Here is a 14,825-nt window from a genome sequence, read left to right on the forward strand (position 1 = left end):
TGAAGATCCTTATCCTGAAATGCCTGAGAACCACTGAACTAGCTGTGTTGGAGGGTCACTACCCCTGCACGGCACATGGAATTGCCACACAGAGGCCATTCCACACATGAACGAACCACAGTCAGAAGGGCTCGCGCATATAGCTCCTTGAGAGGCTTAGGGTTCGGGGGATACCCCTTGAGTAAAATATTTGGCACAGAGGAGTGTTGATTGATGGTTGTTGCCTTGTTTTGTTCATGAACTACAGGCAAACATTGCTTCAAAGTGATTTGTCAGTAGTTGAGAATGAATCATTATTCATTCTTCTTATAGGTCCATAATTTTTAACCTTATGTTATCTGAGTATCATTAGAAAATGATTGGCATAGGGGCCAATCTGGGTGGCTCAGCGGGTTGAGTCTCTGCCTTCGGCTCAGGTCATGATCTCAGGGTCCTGGGATCGAGCCCTGCATTGGGCTCTCTGCTCAGCTGGGAGCCTGCTTTCCTCCCTTTCTCTCTCTGTCTGCCTCTCTGCCTTCTTGTGATCTCTGTCAAATGAATAAATAAAATCTTTAAAAGAAAAAAAAGAAAGAAAAAGAAAATGATTGGCATAGACATAGCCAATCCTATTGTTTCTCATACAGGAGAAAGTTATTCCTTTGTTTTAACCTTCTCCACCCTGGGGTAGTGACTCCTGTTTCTGGGTTGTCCCATGAAATGCCCTTCACATTTTTTTGTCTTGGATACCTAAAGAAATGCTTTTTTGCTATTGATGCACATCTTTTTTTCTTTTTACTTACTTGGTAAGAATTATTTGGGTAAGAACAAGATGCTAAAAGCTTTGGAACACTTTTTTCTTTTTAAGAAATTATACATGTCCTCTATAACCTTATTTTACCCTGTGTCCTGTACAGATAGACCAAAGAGTATATGACACTTTAAGCCAGGTTGTATTATAACAAATTCCATTATTAGCACAGTTCAAATTAATTAAATTTTACTTTACTTTGGCTACAAAGGGACTAAAAGCCACTTAGGAACTTAATGTCTCATTGTGAATCTCATTACTGGAGTGCAGTCTTTTAAACACAATTTGATCTTTGGTTGCCATGGGAGATTAAAAAGGTTTGTGACTGTATTCCATTTTATTATTTTTAAATTTTATTTATTTATTTATTTATTTTTAAAATAGTACAATTTTTTTAAAAGATTTTTTAATTTTTTTTTTAATCGGGGGTGGGGGAGAGCGAGCACAGGCAGACAGAATGGCAGGCAGAGGCAGAGGGAGAAGCAGGCTCCCTGCTGAGCAAGGAGCCTGGTGTGGGACTCGATCCCAGGACGCTGGGATCATGACCTGAGCCGAAGGCAGCTGCTCAACCAACTGAGCCACCCAGGCGTCCCTGTATTCCATTTTAATGCAGGTTTTATGTTGAAGGATTTATTTAAACTTTAATGATTTTTTCTTTATTATTGCTAGTTTATTAAGTTTTTTTACATTGATGTATAATAAACTGCAAATATATAAAGCACGCAGTTTGATGAGTTTTGATACATGTATACAGCTATGAAATCATCTTCACAATCAAGACAACGGACCTGTCCACTCCCAGAGTTTCCTTGTGCCACTTTGTAATCCCTCCTTGCCCACCCTCTGCCCCCTGCAGGTAATCAATCACTGATTTGCTAGTTTGCTTTCTATCACTAGAGATTAGTTTGCGTTTTCTAGAATTTCATATAATGGAACCATGTGGTTATGGTCTTTTTATTGTCTGACAATATTGATGTACATGTCCTTTTAGTTCCAGTTCAGATATCATAAGAGATCTTCTAGAAGAAGAGGAAGCCTGGGAAGCATCACATGGGTGAGTTCTCATCATCAAGAAGTAGTGTGTACTCTGAGAAATTATAATTCCATGCAGTTGATTTTCAAACAAAAGAGTTCTTGTGCTTTCTGATTTACGGTAATAATTCACACACATTAAGGTAAAGATTTCCAGTTTACTACTTATTTCTGTACATTTTTGCTTAGAAGTGGAATCCCACGGTAATAATTCTGCTTACTTGTCAGAAGTTGTTTTCAAAAGACAGAATGTTCCAACGAGAAATTTACAGTTTACCCATAAGCACTGACTCAGAGTTTAGAAAACTTTCAGTCCTTTTCTAGATGTTCCCAGTCATGTTTAGTGTAGAATAAATGCAGCAGTTTGATTCCTTTTCCTGTTAGCATTTAGGAATCTGTCTGGGAGATGAGAATGGTGGAGGGGACCTATTCCAGGTCCTACCGGTAGGTAAGGAAGAAAGGAACAATGCCAAAGAATATTACATTTTCATTAATCTCTACCTGCAGGAGTGAGCTGCAGTACAATGGGGCAGCTTTGATCCACTGTAATTTTGTGATTACACTTCAGTGGGCCCTCCAAACTGCCTAGCAGTTTTACTGTTTCTGTGGTCATTCCTTTGTCTGGTTCTTCACAAGGATTATTTGAAACCTCACCTCTTTCCAGTGGCTGCACCCCCAGCTGGAGACCTTTTCTCTTCTTTTGTAGAGAAAATAGAAGCCATTATGTGGGAGTCCTCATCTTTCCAATACCAAATGTATAAATCTGTCTATATTTGTATGTATTTTATTCCTCTTTTTATATTTGCCTCCTTTTATAATAAAGGGATATCTTATCAGAGGCTAATTCTTCCTTGTTCCTACCCATTTGTTAGGAACTTTATCCCTTCTTTGTCTGGCAGCTGTTCCCCCTCAACTGTATCTTTGTCATTGGGTTCTCAGACTGCTCAAATCTTTCCATCTTAAAACCAACCAAATAACACTTCATTCAGTGTCTCCTCTCATTCCCATTTCATCCTGCAGCCACTGTTGTATCTTTCTTTCCTTTCTTTTCTCTCTCTCTCTCTTTTTTTTTTTTAAGATTTTATTTGCTTGACAGAGGCACACAGCAAGAGAGGGAACACAGGAAAGCAGGGGAAGTGGGAGAGGGAGAAGCAGGCTTCCCTCTGAGCAGGGAGCCGGATGCAGGGCTTGATCCCAGGACCCTGGGTTCATGACATGAGCCAAAGACAGGTGGTTAACAACTGAGTCACCCAGGCGCCCCTGTCCTTCCTTTACTTAATGGATGGTCTCTACCTGCTTTTTCAAACTCCTCATCTCCCACTTATTCTTCCACATTTTCAGCCAGTTCCGTCGTTCATCTGAATTCATTTTCACTAAGGTCATCAAAGAACTCTATCTTGCTAAATCCAAAGTTAAGACCTTCTTTGACTTCTTAGCAAATTTGATATTGTTGACCTTTTCACCTTTTTAAAAGCCTATTTGAGACTCAAAGAGGTAAATTTCCATCCCAAGGTCACTCAGCAGTAAGTGGTCAGTGATGGAGCTAAGATTGTAACCAGTGTGTCAAAAGTCAGCTCTTTGGACCATTAAGCTGTGTACTGTCTTTACAAAGAAGGAGAAGTTTACTGTACTGAGATTTTGTAGTTTCATAGCTGAATCACTGGGACAATAGGAAGGGTGTTGTATCCAGGGAAAGCATTATGAGGAGGTTTATCAAGCCAATGAGTTATTTGGTGGTTCAAACAGTAATGTTTTATGAAAGTTTGAGAATTTGGCTGTATTACTCTCACCTGAGCATGATTTAAATATGCATTTTGGGAAAGAAGGCCACTGCTTAGCTAACTATTTCCTCTTGTACCAGGAATCGCCCTGTTCATGCTGAGCTAAATCCGACACCAATGGCTATGACACCTTGTAGCCAGAGTTTCTGTACCCCAGGCATTCTCAATAATGATGGCCTCCAAGGGTCATCATATAGGGTGCCTGGGTGGCTCAATGGGTTAAGCCTCTGCCTTTGGCTCCGGTCATGATCTCAGGGTCCTGGAATTGAGCCCCGCATTAGGCTCTCTGCTCACCAGGAATCCTGCTTCCTTCCCCTTCTCTCTCTCTCTCTCTCTCTTTCTGCCTGCCTCTCTGCCTACTTGTGATTTCTCTCTCTGTTAAATAAATAAATAAAGCCTTTTATAAAAAGGCATCATATAACAAAGCCCTGAGAAGACCAGTCCCATCAATTCATCCTCATAAATAATAAATGTTACAGCTAGAAGGATCTAAGTGTTCATCTCATCTAATCCCTTCATGATATAGAAGGAAGCTGGACACCAGAGTGGTATATTGACTAGGTCTAGGTCCAGAGCTAGGTAGTGGCACTGCCAATATGAGAATTCAGGCCTCCTGACTTAAGCTAAGCATAGAAGAGTACAGATAAGCTTATACCATAATGTAGCATAGAACAGTGCAGATAAGCTTATACCATAATGTAGCTTTAGATGCAGAATCAGGAAAAGCCTCCATATCTTTACTTTTAAACAAAATTTGGCACTTTACATCTTAAGCTTATAGGCATGTTTTGTGGTACCACAATGGCATATTTGAGATATTGGTCCTAGAACATACTATTTCAGTTCCAACACATTCTCTTAATTCCATAAATGATTGAGAGGTTCTATTAGCAACACAGTGCTCAATATAAAGCAGTATTTTCATGAGCAGCAAAAAACCCAAAAACTATTTTCTGTAGACTGATCTTGGGTTCTTATGTCTCTAAATATTTGTTCATCTTACTGTTTTGAGCTATAAAATATATTTGCATCAGACAGAATGAAAACAGTAAGAGAAGTGGTCCTGGTATATCATTTCATATTTCTAGGCTTCATTTTTTTATATATATAAAATTCTGCCCCAGGGAGTCTAAGTCCCTTCTCTCCAGAGCTGCTTGCCCTCCACTGTCCCCTCCCTCAGTGAATGGAGTGTGGTAGTCTGCCTCACTGTTCAAGCCAGACACCCAGAAATCCTTTTCATCCTCTCATTTGCCCTGATCTTTCATATTCAGTCATCTGCCAAAGTCGTATGGGTAGGTGGTGCTCAGATCTAAATATGCATCACAGACACCTGAAGGACTTCTTAAAACACAGATTATTGGGCTTTACCGAATTCGAAGAGTCTGATTCAGTACATTTGGGGTGGAGCCTAATAGTTTGCATTTTTAACACATTCCCAAGCTATCCTGGGGCCCCCACCCAGCGCAGCACCTTAACGATATCTCTCTCCATCAGCCCTTTGTGCTGCAGTTGGCTACAGGCCTTTTGCTCTTCTCTCTAGCTTGCTGCAACAGCTGTCCAGCTGCCTCTCTGCCTCTAGTCGTTACAGTTCATTCTGCGGGTGAGATCTGAAACACACTGCGTTCTTTCTGTTGGACTTTAAAGTCCTCTGAGGACTTGCCAGTGTCCAAGGCTCTTACTGTCATGGCCCCAGCCTACCTACTGGCTCATGGAATTTCATATGTGCCTACCCCCTCTCCACCCCTCAACTCCTTGTTTCATCTAAGCCGAACTACTCATATCACCTCAGAGAGTCATGTTACCTTGCTTCTGTGCCTTTGCTTTGCCTCATTGCCTTTGCCCCTTTCCTCATCTAGATGGCAGATGTTACTCCTTTCTCCACAGTTCCATACAGAAGCCCCTGATTCTGCTCCAGCACTCTGCACTTACCACTTGACTGCCTTTCTAGTGAGCATGTGCATTGGACCTTGAATCTTCATGTGTGTAGCCTAGTGCCCATAGTGGGCACTCAGTAAGTATATGAATGAAAGAATATGTCAGTCAGTGTTTACTGGCTCTCAATACACTCATTAATGGATGTAGCTGTTAGTGACAGCTTCTGTGGCTTCAAGAACCTGTGAGTGGATAAAGATTGTCACTTATGAATCATTTTAACTATGTCATAGTGTCTTAAAGAGGAAATTTTAGGAAATAGGTTTCTCTAACATTCTTATAAAATCAGAAAGGAATAATTTTCTCTGTTAATCTGAATTTCATCTTAACCCCATGAGAATTCATTTGCAACACATTATTATTATTTACCCATTCAACAGCTGATGGGCATATTTGGGCTGTTTCCAGATTTAGGGGATTAATGAATAAAATTGCTGTAAGGATTTGAGTGCAGTATTTTGTGTGGACATAAGTTTTCATTTCTCTTGGGTTAATATCTAGGAATGGCATCGTATGGTTCATGTATGTTCAACGGATAGGAAACTGCCCAGCTGTATTCCACCAGCAATGTATGAGAGCTCTTAGTTGCTCCATATCTTGGCCAGTACTTTGTCATTGTCTTTATTTTTAAAGCCATTTTAATAAAGATATATTGGTATTTTTCTGTCATTTTAATTTGCATTTCCCTAAGGATTCATGATGTTGAACTTCCCCTCACATGCATATTTGCCATTCTTGTGTCTTTTGATGAAGTGCTTCCTCAAATTTTCTGCCCATTTATTAAATTGGGTGTTTTTTTAAATTTGGGATTTATGAGTTCTTTAGCAGAAACGTGTTTTGCAAATATTTTCTCCTACTTTATGGCTTGCCTTTTCATTTTCTTGATAGTGTCTCTCAAAGAGCAGTTTTAAGTTTTGATGAAATCTAATTTGTTAATTTTTTCTTTTCTTTTATATATGGTGCTTTTTTGTGTCCTACCTAGGAATTCTTTACTTAACCCAGTGGTTTTCTATTATGTTCTAGAAGTTTTAGGATTTACATTTAAATCTATAATCTATTTCAAGTTTTTTTTATAAATGGTGCACAGTATAGATTGAGGTTCAGTTTTTCTCTTTTACATGTGGGCCTCCGTTTACTTTATTTATTGAAGAAACTATCCTTTCTTCATTTAATAATTTTGGTACCTTAATCAAAAATCCATTGGTTATGTATGTGTGGGTCTATTTCAGGAATCACTGTTTTGCTCTATTGATATATGTGTTTGTCTTTTCACCAGTGACACCCTCTCTTCATTACTGCAGCTTTATAATAAGTCATGAAATCAGCTAGTATGAGGCCTCTAACTTTCTTTTTCCAGTTTACATCAGAGTTCATTCTTTGTATTTTATAGTGTATCATTTTTAACAAATGTATAATGACATGTCCACCATTATAGTATAAAGAAAGTTTCCCTGCCCTAAAAATCCTTTATGCTCCACCTGTTCATCTCTCCTTCTCTCCAAGTTCCAACAACCACTGATTGTTTTTGTCTTTATAGTTTTGCGTTTTCTAGAATGTCGTTTATTTGGAACCCTACAGTATATAGCCTTTTCAAATTGACTCATTTCATTTACTAATATTTAAAATTGTCCCATGTCTTTTTGAGGCTTGATAGCTCATTTCTTTTTAGTGCTGAATAATATTCCATGGTCTGGAGTATTACAGTTCTTTTATCCATTCACCTGTTAAAGGACATCTTGGTTGCTTCCAGGTTTTTGCGATTATGATTAAAGTGCTATATATAATTATATTCTAATTAAAAACAAAGTATGGGATTTTGTATAAGTTTTCAGTGCCCTTGGAGAAATACCAAGGAGTACAATTGCTGGATTGTATGGTAAGACTATATCTGATTTTGTAAAAAATTGCCAAACTTTGTTCCAGAGTGGCTATGCCATTTTGCATTCCCACTGACAGTGAATGAGAACTTTTTCTTGCCCTACATCCTTACCAGCTTTTGGTGTTGTCAATGTAAATCTTTCTTTTTTAGAATTATTTTGGCTATTCTGGTTTTGTTGATTAGAATTGAAGCTTAGGTCTGCTTGGTGGCTTGCTCAGGTAAACAACTGACTCTTGCTTTCAGCTCAGGTTGTGATCTCAGGGTCATGAGATTGAGCCCCCTGTCAGTCCTGGTGCTTAGTGTGGAGTCCGCTTGGGACTCTAACTGCCTCTCCCTTTGCCCCTCCCCCCCACACTCTCTCTCTCAGATAATAAATAAATCTTAAAAAGAAAAAAAAAAAAAGTGGTGCTGAGGTTCCGCTGTCCCTAAGGGAGATGAAAGGCTATCTGTACCCGTCTGGATGTGTTGCTGAACTTTGGGAGGGGATTTTGTGGTTCTATTGGATATAGGTACCAGATTCACCATCCTACCCTGTCCTGTGGGAAAAGGAAGCATCTGAATTGATTTAATGGGGTTTGGGTAAGACTCACAATGGGGAAGGGAAGTAATGTGACTTTGTAGATGGGGCCCTTTGGGCTAATTCATTATACTATTGTTTTTAAATTTGTATGTGTGTAGGAATTAATGGGTTATGTACTCATAATTCTCTATCCAGTAAATGCCAGAGCAAATTCTCTGATAGGGAAGAGCCAAACACAGAGAAGTGAGTTGAGTTCCCACAACCCTAATCACCCTTTATAGCTACAAGTCTTAAGACTAATGATTTTCCCTAGAGCCTCAGAGAAAGGAGGCAGCTTCAACCTAGAGGCACCCTTTGGGATTTTGGACTTGTGTCCAGCCTAGCATAGCTACAAGTTATACACCTTTTTGAAAAATAGCTATTTGCTTGCTATTAGATTCTTTCAAAACTGAATGGCCTGATCCATGGAGGCGCTTATGGACTGAATTGTTTCCCCCTAAAATTCATATGTGGAAGCTCTAACCTCCAATGTGACTATATTTGGAGATGGAGCTTTTAAAGAAGTAATTAAGGTTAAACAGGTCATAAAAGTGGTCATGAAGCCACAGAGTGGTGGATCTCCTTCTTTGAGGCTACAAACCTGAATGGTGCTGAGTGAGCCATGTGGGTCATTCACATACGTATCAATAATAAGGGCCCATTCTTTGAAGGAAATGACTGGAATCAATAATGGGCTGATGGTCAAGGGATTCGCTAGACTTTTTATCCTCCCTACAATCTGTAGGCATAATATTACTGAGCGTTGGAATGGCCTCCTTTAAAAATGTCAACTCCCTCACCTTCTAGTCCATATATCTTAGTAAGGAAATTTGGTCACTGAATGCTGCTGTCTCCAGAAAGGAATCCTTTCCTTTTGGCCACTTTCTGGGTAATGATTAGGACAGAAAGGGTTTTGAGGTTATGTATTTTCCTATTTCAGAAACTCAGGGTTCCTTCTTAACTATTCCTGTGCATGATGCTTCTTTCTTTCTCCTAACAGCAACTGTGTAATGGCCAGATTGGTACCTCCTCTGGGTAGCAGCTTGGCAGGCGGGGGGCGGGGAGGGGGTGTCCTAGTGGATTCACACTTAATTCTGATTCAACTTATTGGATTCACTTTCTGGACTGATATGGTTCTAGGTCAGGGATAGCAAACTATGGTCCATAGGCCAAGTCTGGCCTGCTCTCTGTTTGTTGATAAAGTTTATTGGAACATAGCCACACACATTTGTTTATCTATTGGATCTGGTTCTTTTCACAATTACAACAGAATTGGGTGGTTACAACAGACTGTATGGCCCTCAGAGCCCAAAATATCCTTTACACAAAGAGTTTGCCAACTCCTGTCCTAAATCAGAAGGCTAGTGATGACTTGCCTGAGTGCAGTACTCACTGAGTCTTCTTACTATGGCCCACATGTGTCAAAGCGGGGACATAATGAGTCTCCGAAAAGTTTAATAAACTTTTTGAGGAAATTGAGGAAAAGGTACAGTTACAGCTAATAAAAAGGCACAGGCTGGTTTTGTGGAGGGGGAGAAAGAGTAACTTCTAAGCGGAGGAACCTCTTAGACTCTGGGAGTTACAGAGAGGGAGGGACAATAATGAACTTTGTCCTTCAGAGCCACCTCTGGAGCCATCTCTCCGTGTATATCCTCCAGCTTATCCCTAGAGCCTTTATCATATTAATCGTAGTTACTTCAAGTTTTAGTCTGATGGTTCCAACATGTGGGTCATTCTGTCTGTGTCTCTTGGTTACTTTATATCTTGACAGTGGACTTTTTATTTGGTGTTTCTTCTTTGTTCATTGTACATCTTGTGTGGATGCTAGACATCTTGCAGAGGTCCTTAGATACTAAGGTAAAAATAGGGTTTGTGCCTGGAAACAGCATGCTGCTTCTTCTCATAGGCCATTAGTGTGGGAAGTTGAACCAGGTTGGAATTTCCTGGTTCCTACCATGACCTTCAGTGTATCAGAGGCATCAAATTCCTCAACCAGTGGACTGATTTTACCTTGTGCTTAGTATGGGGGCTGGATTGTGGGAAGCTTTTGTTCTCTGATTTTGTTCTCATTTACCTTTCAGCCTTGTCTGCACGCCTGCATTCCAGAGGTGCAACTCTCCATGTCTACACCTCTCCCTCAGCAGTATACTGCTACTGCCTATTACTTGGTGCTTGGCTCCTGGTGGGAGCCTGCTGGGGCTCTCTTGTTGTCTTGTTCCAGCTACAGTCTTGGGCAGGCCCTGTGTGCCTGGATCTCGGGGTTGGAGCTTTCTCTTCCCATCTTTCCCACCTCCCTTGTTAGTTAGACTACCTTGCCCAAGCCTTTGCTTGGTGTTGTTTGAGATCACCAGCCCAAGATGATTTTCTGCTCTTCCTCCAGAGTAAAGATTTTTATTTCTATTTCCCCAGCAGCAAAGAAACTTTGCAGTGTTCTTGCAAATTATTTCCTATCCTTCCCTTTCAAGCAGACTTCCCATTCAAACATTGTGCCCCTTCTATAGAGATAGTAGATCTTTGCTTGGTTCCTGTGAGCCAGTGAGTTTCCCTCAGCAGCGGAAAGCTCTCAGTTCATAGAAGAGAAGAGTCCCTAGAAGAGGTAGGACTTTCTGCCTGATCCCTGTCACCCGCATTCACCAGCTTTATCCTGTGACACCACAGTGGGCTTTCCTCAGTCTCCTACCCTGCTCCCAGTCTTTCTTATGAGCACCGTTCGGGGCTTCTGGAAAAGAGCTTGCCAATGCATGTGGCCTATCCTTTGTGTCAGGGGCCTTCAGTACCAGCCCATAGTTCAGAATTCATTAAAATGTTAGCTCATGTCCTCTTGCCTGGTTGTACAACAGCCACCTTTCTCCCAGTTCTGTGTCAAAAGTGATAGAATTTATGTGGCCCACCTTTCTTTCATGGGGCTTATCTTTCTTTGGAATTTGTTTTCTTGATTACCCTACACCCTCAGCTCTCAGACAGGCTCAAGAGAATGATTTTGTTAGACACTGACTTTGTCTTGTTAGGATACCAGCACTTTTTTTTTTTTTTCCCCCCAGTTTTCTTCATGTTAAGCTAGTCTACATTTTGATTCGTAAGGCATTCAGTTCCTGCTTCTGTCACTTACGGCCTGTAATCTTTGCTTAGTCACTATTTTCTCAGTTATAAAATGTGTATAATAATAACAGTAATAATAATTACTATAGATTTGCCAGTGGAGCAGAGAACTGTCTAGTGTATGTGAAAGCACTTGTCAACTAGAAGCTGCTGTAGAATAATCATCATTATTTTCTGAGATGCTTTTTCCTATTTTCTGTTTTCAGAAGTGATCTTCAAGACACAGAAATGAGTCCAAGACAGAATCGTCGTACCAGATCAGCAGAGGGTGCTGAGATTGAGCCGAGAAATAAGCGGAATAAAAATTAGTGAGGGCTTTGCTGACCTTTCCAGTGTGGTGATTGGAGTGTGGCACTTTGGGTTGCCACATAGACTTCATATTCATAAATGCCCAAGTGTTGACTTCTCAATATGATAGTTAGCTGATTTTCATACGTTTTGCCTTTCCTGGGAAAAATAAGTTCTAAAACCCCCTCACTTGGTCAATTACTCACTGTCTCTAAAGCATCTCTGTCTAAAAATATTGACATCTGCACATCTGCCGACTTTGCAGAGTATACAAAGATCTTGACAAAGAGTTTTGTGTGGTTTTGTTTCTGAATTTCAGGATTTCCTCAAAGCATTCTCCTTTTCTCAAGTTAATGTAGAAATTAACTTGAGAAAAGGATTCTTTTCAACCTCTCTTACAAGGAACAGCTCAGGAGTTAAGAGCCTTTGTATTTCTGGAAAGGCAGCACCACTTTGGTGCTTATCAGCCCTTGATGCCCGGATGCCAGAATGCCTGTCACAGCAGTTATGTGATGGTCATTGCCCGAGTTTTTAATGTAGTCGTTTGTCACTTGGAGTAGGATGTTAGTATTGAAACTAAAAGTCACAAACACTAACTTTGAAACATTGGCATATTCTTTGGAAATGGCACTTCAAAATGATATTAATCTTTTTTTTCCTTTTTCACTTGGGTAAATCAGATCTTTACTACTCTGACTCCAAGCTATTAAACAAAAAGAATGCAATAAATGAATTTGAAAATGAATAGACTGTATCAATTTAAAATAATGTTCTGGAAATAGTGTCTTATGAATAGTGGAGTACAAGCTGCAGATCAATGGAAAGACTTGGTCAGAAATTGTCTCTGTGCAAAATGTCCACCAGTTCCCAGTTCTTCCAGAGTTCCTAAGGCCATTCTTCAGCATCCCAGAGTCAGTCCTCTCCACCCCTGTCCCCACATCACTCCCGGCCCAAACACATCACTGTTCAAATAATATGACAGCACATGAGCCAGTGCTAAGAAAACAAATTTATGAATGTACCAGAGAGACATTTGTGTCCCCCTTTCCAAAGAATGTCTCCATTGACTTTGGCTTTTTGGTATGCTTTTGGGTTTCTGGATAATGTGTGGAGTCTCATTATGACTTAGAGTTCAGCGCTTCCACACTTAAATGGCCATTTGTTTTCTTTTTGAGTTCCCTGAGCTTCAAATGGTTATTTAAGAATTTGTCATAGTCATTTCATCTGCTAAATTATGAGTGGTGCATTAAGGAAACTAAAAGCACTACTCACTGAATCTTTCAAAGGATCTGATATGAGGTAAGTGAGCAATATCAACTAAAATAAGGTTTAACATTGATGTGATATTTACGTCACTGAATTGCCAGAAATTATGCTAAAATGAAAACTGTTCCAATAAAAATTGCACAGCCTACTATAAATTAAACTGGAAGTAATTACTACTTTAATTGCAGCTGTTAAAAACAAAATCCAAACAAGTAAATGTGAAGATCTAATTGGCTTTATTCGAGGATTCATGAATCAGGCAACATCCCATCTACAAGTAGAAAGGAGCACCAAGTTGCTGTACAAAATGGATAGTTTTTAAAGGCAGAAACAAGGTTGAAGGAAGGACTGAAGCCATTAGCAAAAGAAAAGAAAGGATTGGTGTAGGCAAGTTCATCATTTGGGGGAAGACTAGATGCAGATGATGTCAGTAATGCTGATCAGGAAATTCCAGATCGGCTGGGTAAAGGTCACATTCCGGCAGTGCAATGAAGTTTTGGTTGCTGTTGTGGGGGCAAGTGACTCCATCTGGGGCCTATTATTTCTTTTCCTTTTTCTTCCTTTTAAACACAACGAAAGATTTTGCAAGGGAGTAGTGAGACCCATGATAGGGAGTCAGGCAAGTGACTTTATTCAGAAGATTTTTGATTATCTTCTTCATCAGGTAGCCATCACTGTGCTGAGTGATGTAGGAATGATGTTAGGGTTCAAAGCCAGGGGCCAAAAAAGAACTCTTAAGGTGTCTTTGGTGTAAAAAGATGGTTTCATTAAAGTACAGGGAGAGGACCTGTGGGCAGAAAGACTGCACTGGGGTCAGGAAGAGTGGCCCATTATATACTATCAAGTTGGGGGGTAGGTAGGTATAGCATAAGCCTCCCAGGTATTTTGACAAGATTTCCAGGATTCTGAGGGGGGCAGCTGTTGTTAGAAAAAGGGGCTAGTTAGGAAAAGGTCATTTATTACTCTTCAGTAAAAACTGAGTCATGAGACTTTTCAGGTGTGTATTGGTGGCTCATCTGCTTGGAGGATGATTGCCAACCTGTATCTTGTGGGGGTAGAGATAAAGGAAGTTTCCAAGGGAAATATTTTTTTTTTAAGATTTTATTTTATTTATTTGACTGACAGAGATCACAGATCACAAGTAGGCAGAGATGCAGGCAGAGAGAGAGGGGGAAGCAGGCTCCCTGCTGAGCAGAGAGCCCAATGCTGCCTTCGGCTCAGGTCATGATCTCAGGACCCCGAGATCATGACCTGCGCTGAAGGCAGAGGATTAACCCACTGAGCCACCCAGGCACCCCGCCAAGGGAATTTTTATATGTTAAAGTAGATTTATAGGAACCTGGGGGTCGGATTAAGACTTTTGCCCTTAGCAAAGTATTAACATCAAAGCAGCTGAGTTCCTAGAGGAATGCCACTCTGCCTGTTTAAAGGACTTGTCAATGGGCTACAGGTAGTAAGGAAATGTAATAGTTTTTTTTTTCTGCCTTTGTTCCCATATCACTGAGTACTGGGAAAACAGAGGTGACCAGAGGCCATCTGAAATGGTGGTTCTCAGTAGGGCAGAGAGGAAGATTTTGCCCCTAGGAGACATCTGGCAATGTGTGGAGGCATTTTTGGGTGTCACAGCTGTGGTGTTAGGGGATTGCCACTAGTATCAGTGGGTAGAGACCAAGGATGCTTCTCAACATACTACAACACACGGGGTAGCCCTCTTGCAGCGTTTGCTCAGGCTGCTGTAACAAAGCACCATGGACTGGGTGGCTTAAACAAAAGAATTTTTTTTTCCCTCCCAGTTCTTGGAGGGCGGCAGTCTAAGATAAAGTCAGTAGGGTTGGTTTCTTCTGAGATCTCTCTCCTTGGCTTGCAGATGGCCATCTTCTTACTGTGTCCTTAGATGATATTTCCTCTTTGTTTGCCCATGTTTGTATCATAATCGCCTCTTAAAAGGACAGCAATCATACTGGATCAGGGCCCAGTAATACAATTTCACTCTACTGTAATTATCACTTTAAAAACCCTGTTTCCAAGTGCATTCACATTCTGAGGTGCTGGGATTTACAACTTCAGTATATGAGTGGCAGGGTCAGGGAACACAACTTAGCCCATAGCACAACCCGCCCCCCCCCCCAATTAAGAATTACGTGGTCCATTAAAATTGTCAGTGGTGGGGCACCTGGGTGGCTCAGTGGGTTAAGCTGCTGC

General features: G+C 40.6%; 1 protein-coding gene across 1 annotated transcript in view; it reads left to right on the forward strand.

Annotated features, from left to right (window-relative positions):
- The window catches only part of RAD18 (RAD18 E3 ubiquitin protein ligase), a 107,390-nt gene extending 95,288 nt beyond the window's left edge, over positions 1-12,102 (forward strand). Inside the window, exons 12-13 of the mRNA XM_082744340.1 lie at positions 1,779-1,841; positions 11,276-12,102. Coding sequence (XP_082600466.1) covers positions 1,779-1,841; positions 11,276-11,378 — 166 coding nt within the window. The 3' untranslated portion in view covers positions 11,379-12,102. The remainder of the gene's footprint in view (positions 1-1,778; positions 1,842-11,275) is intronic.
- The last annotated feature ends 2,723 nt before the right edge of the window (positions 12,103-14,825 follow it).

This window comes from Mustela nivalis, assembly GCF_964662115.1.
Source record: "Mustela nivalis genome assembly, chromosome: 1".
Taxonomy (NCBI): Eukaryota; Metazoa; Chordata; class Mammalia; order Carnivora; family Mustelidae; genus Mustela; species Mustela nivalis.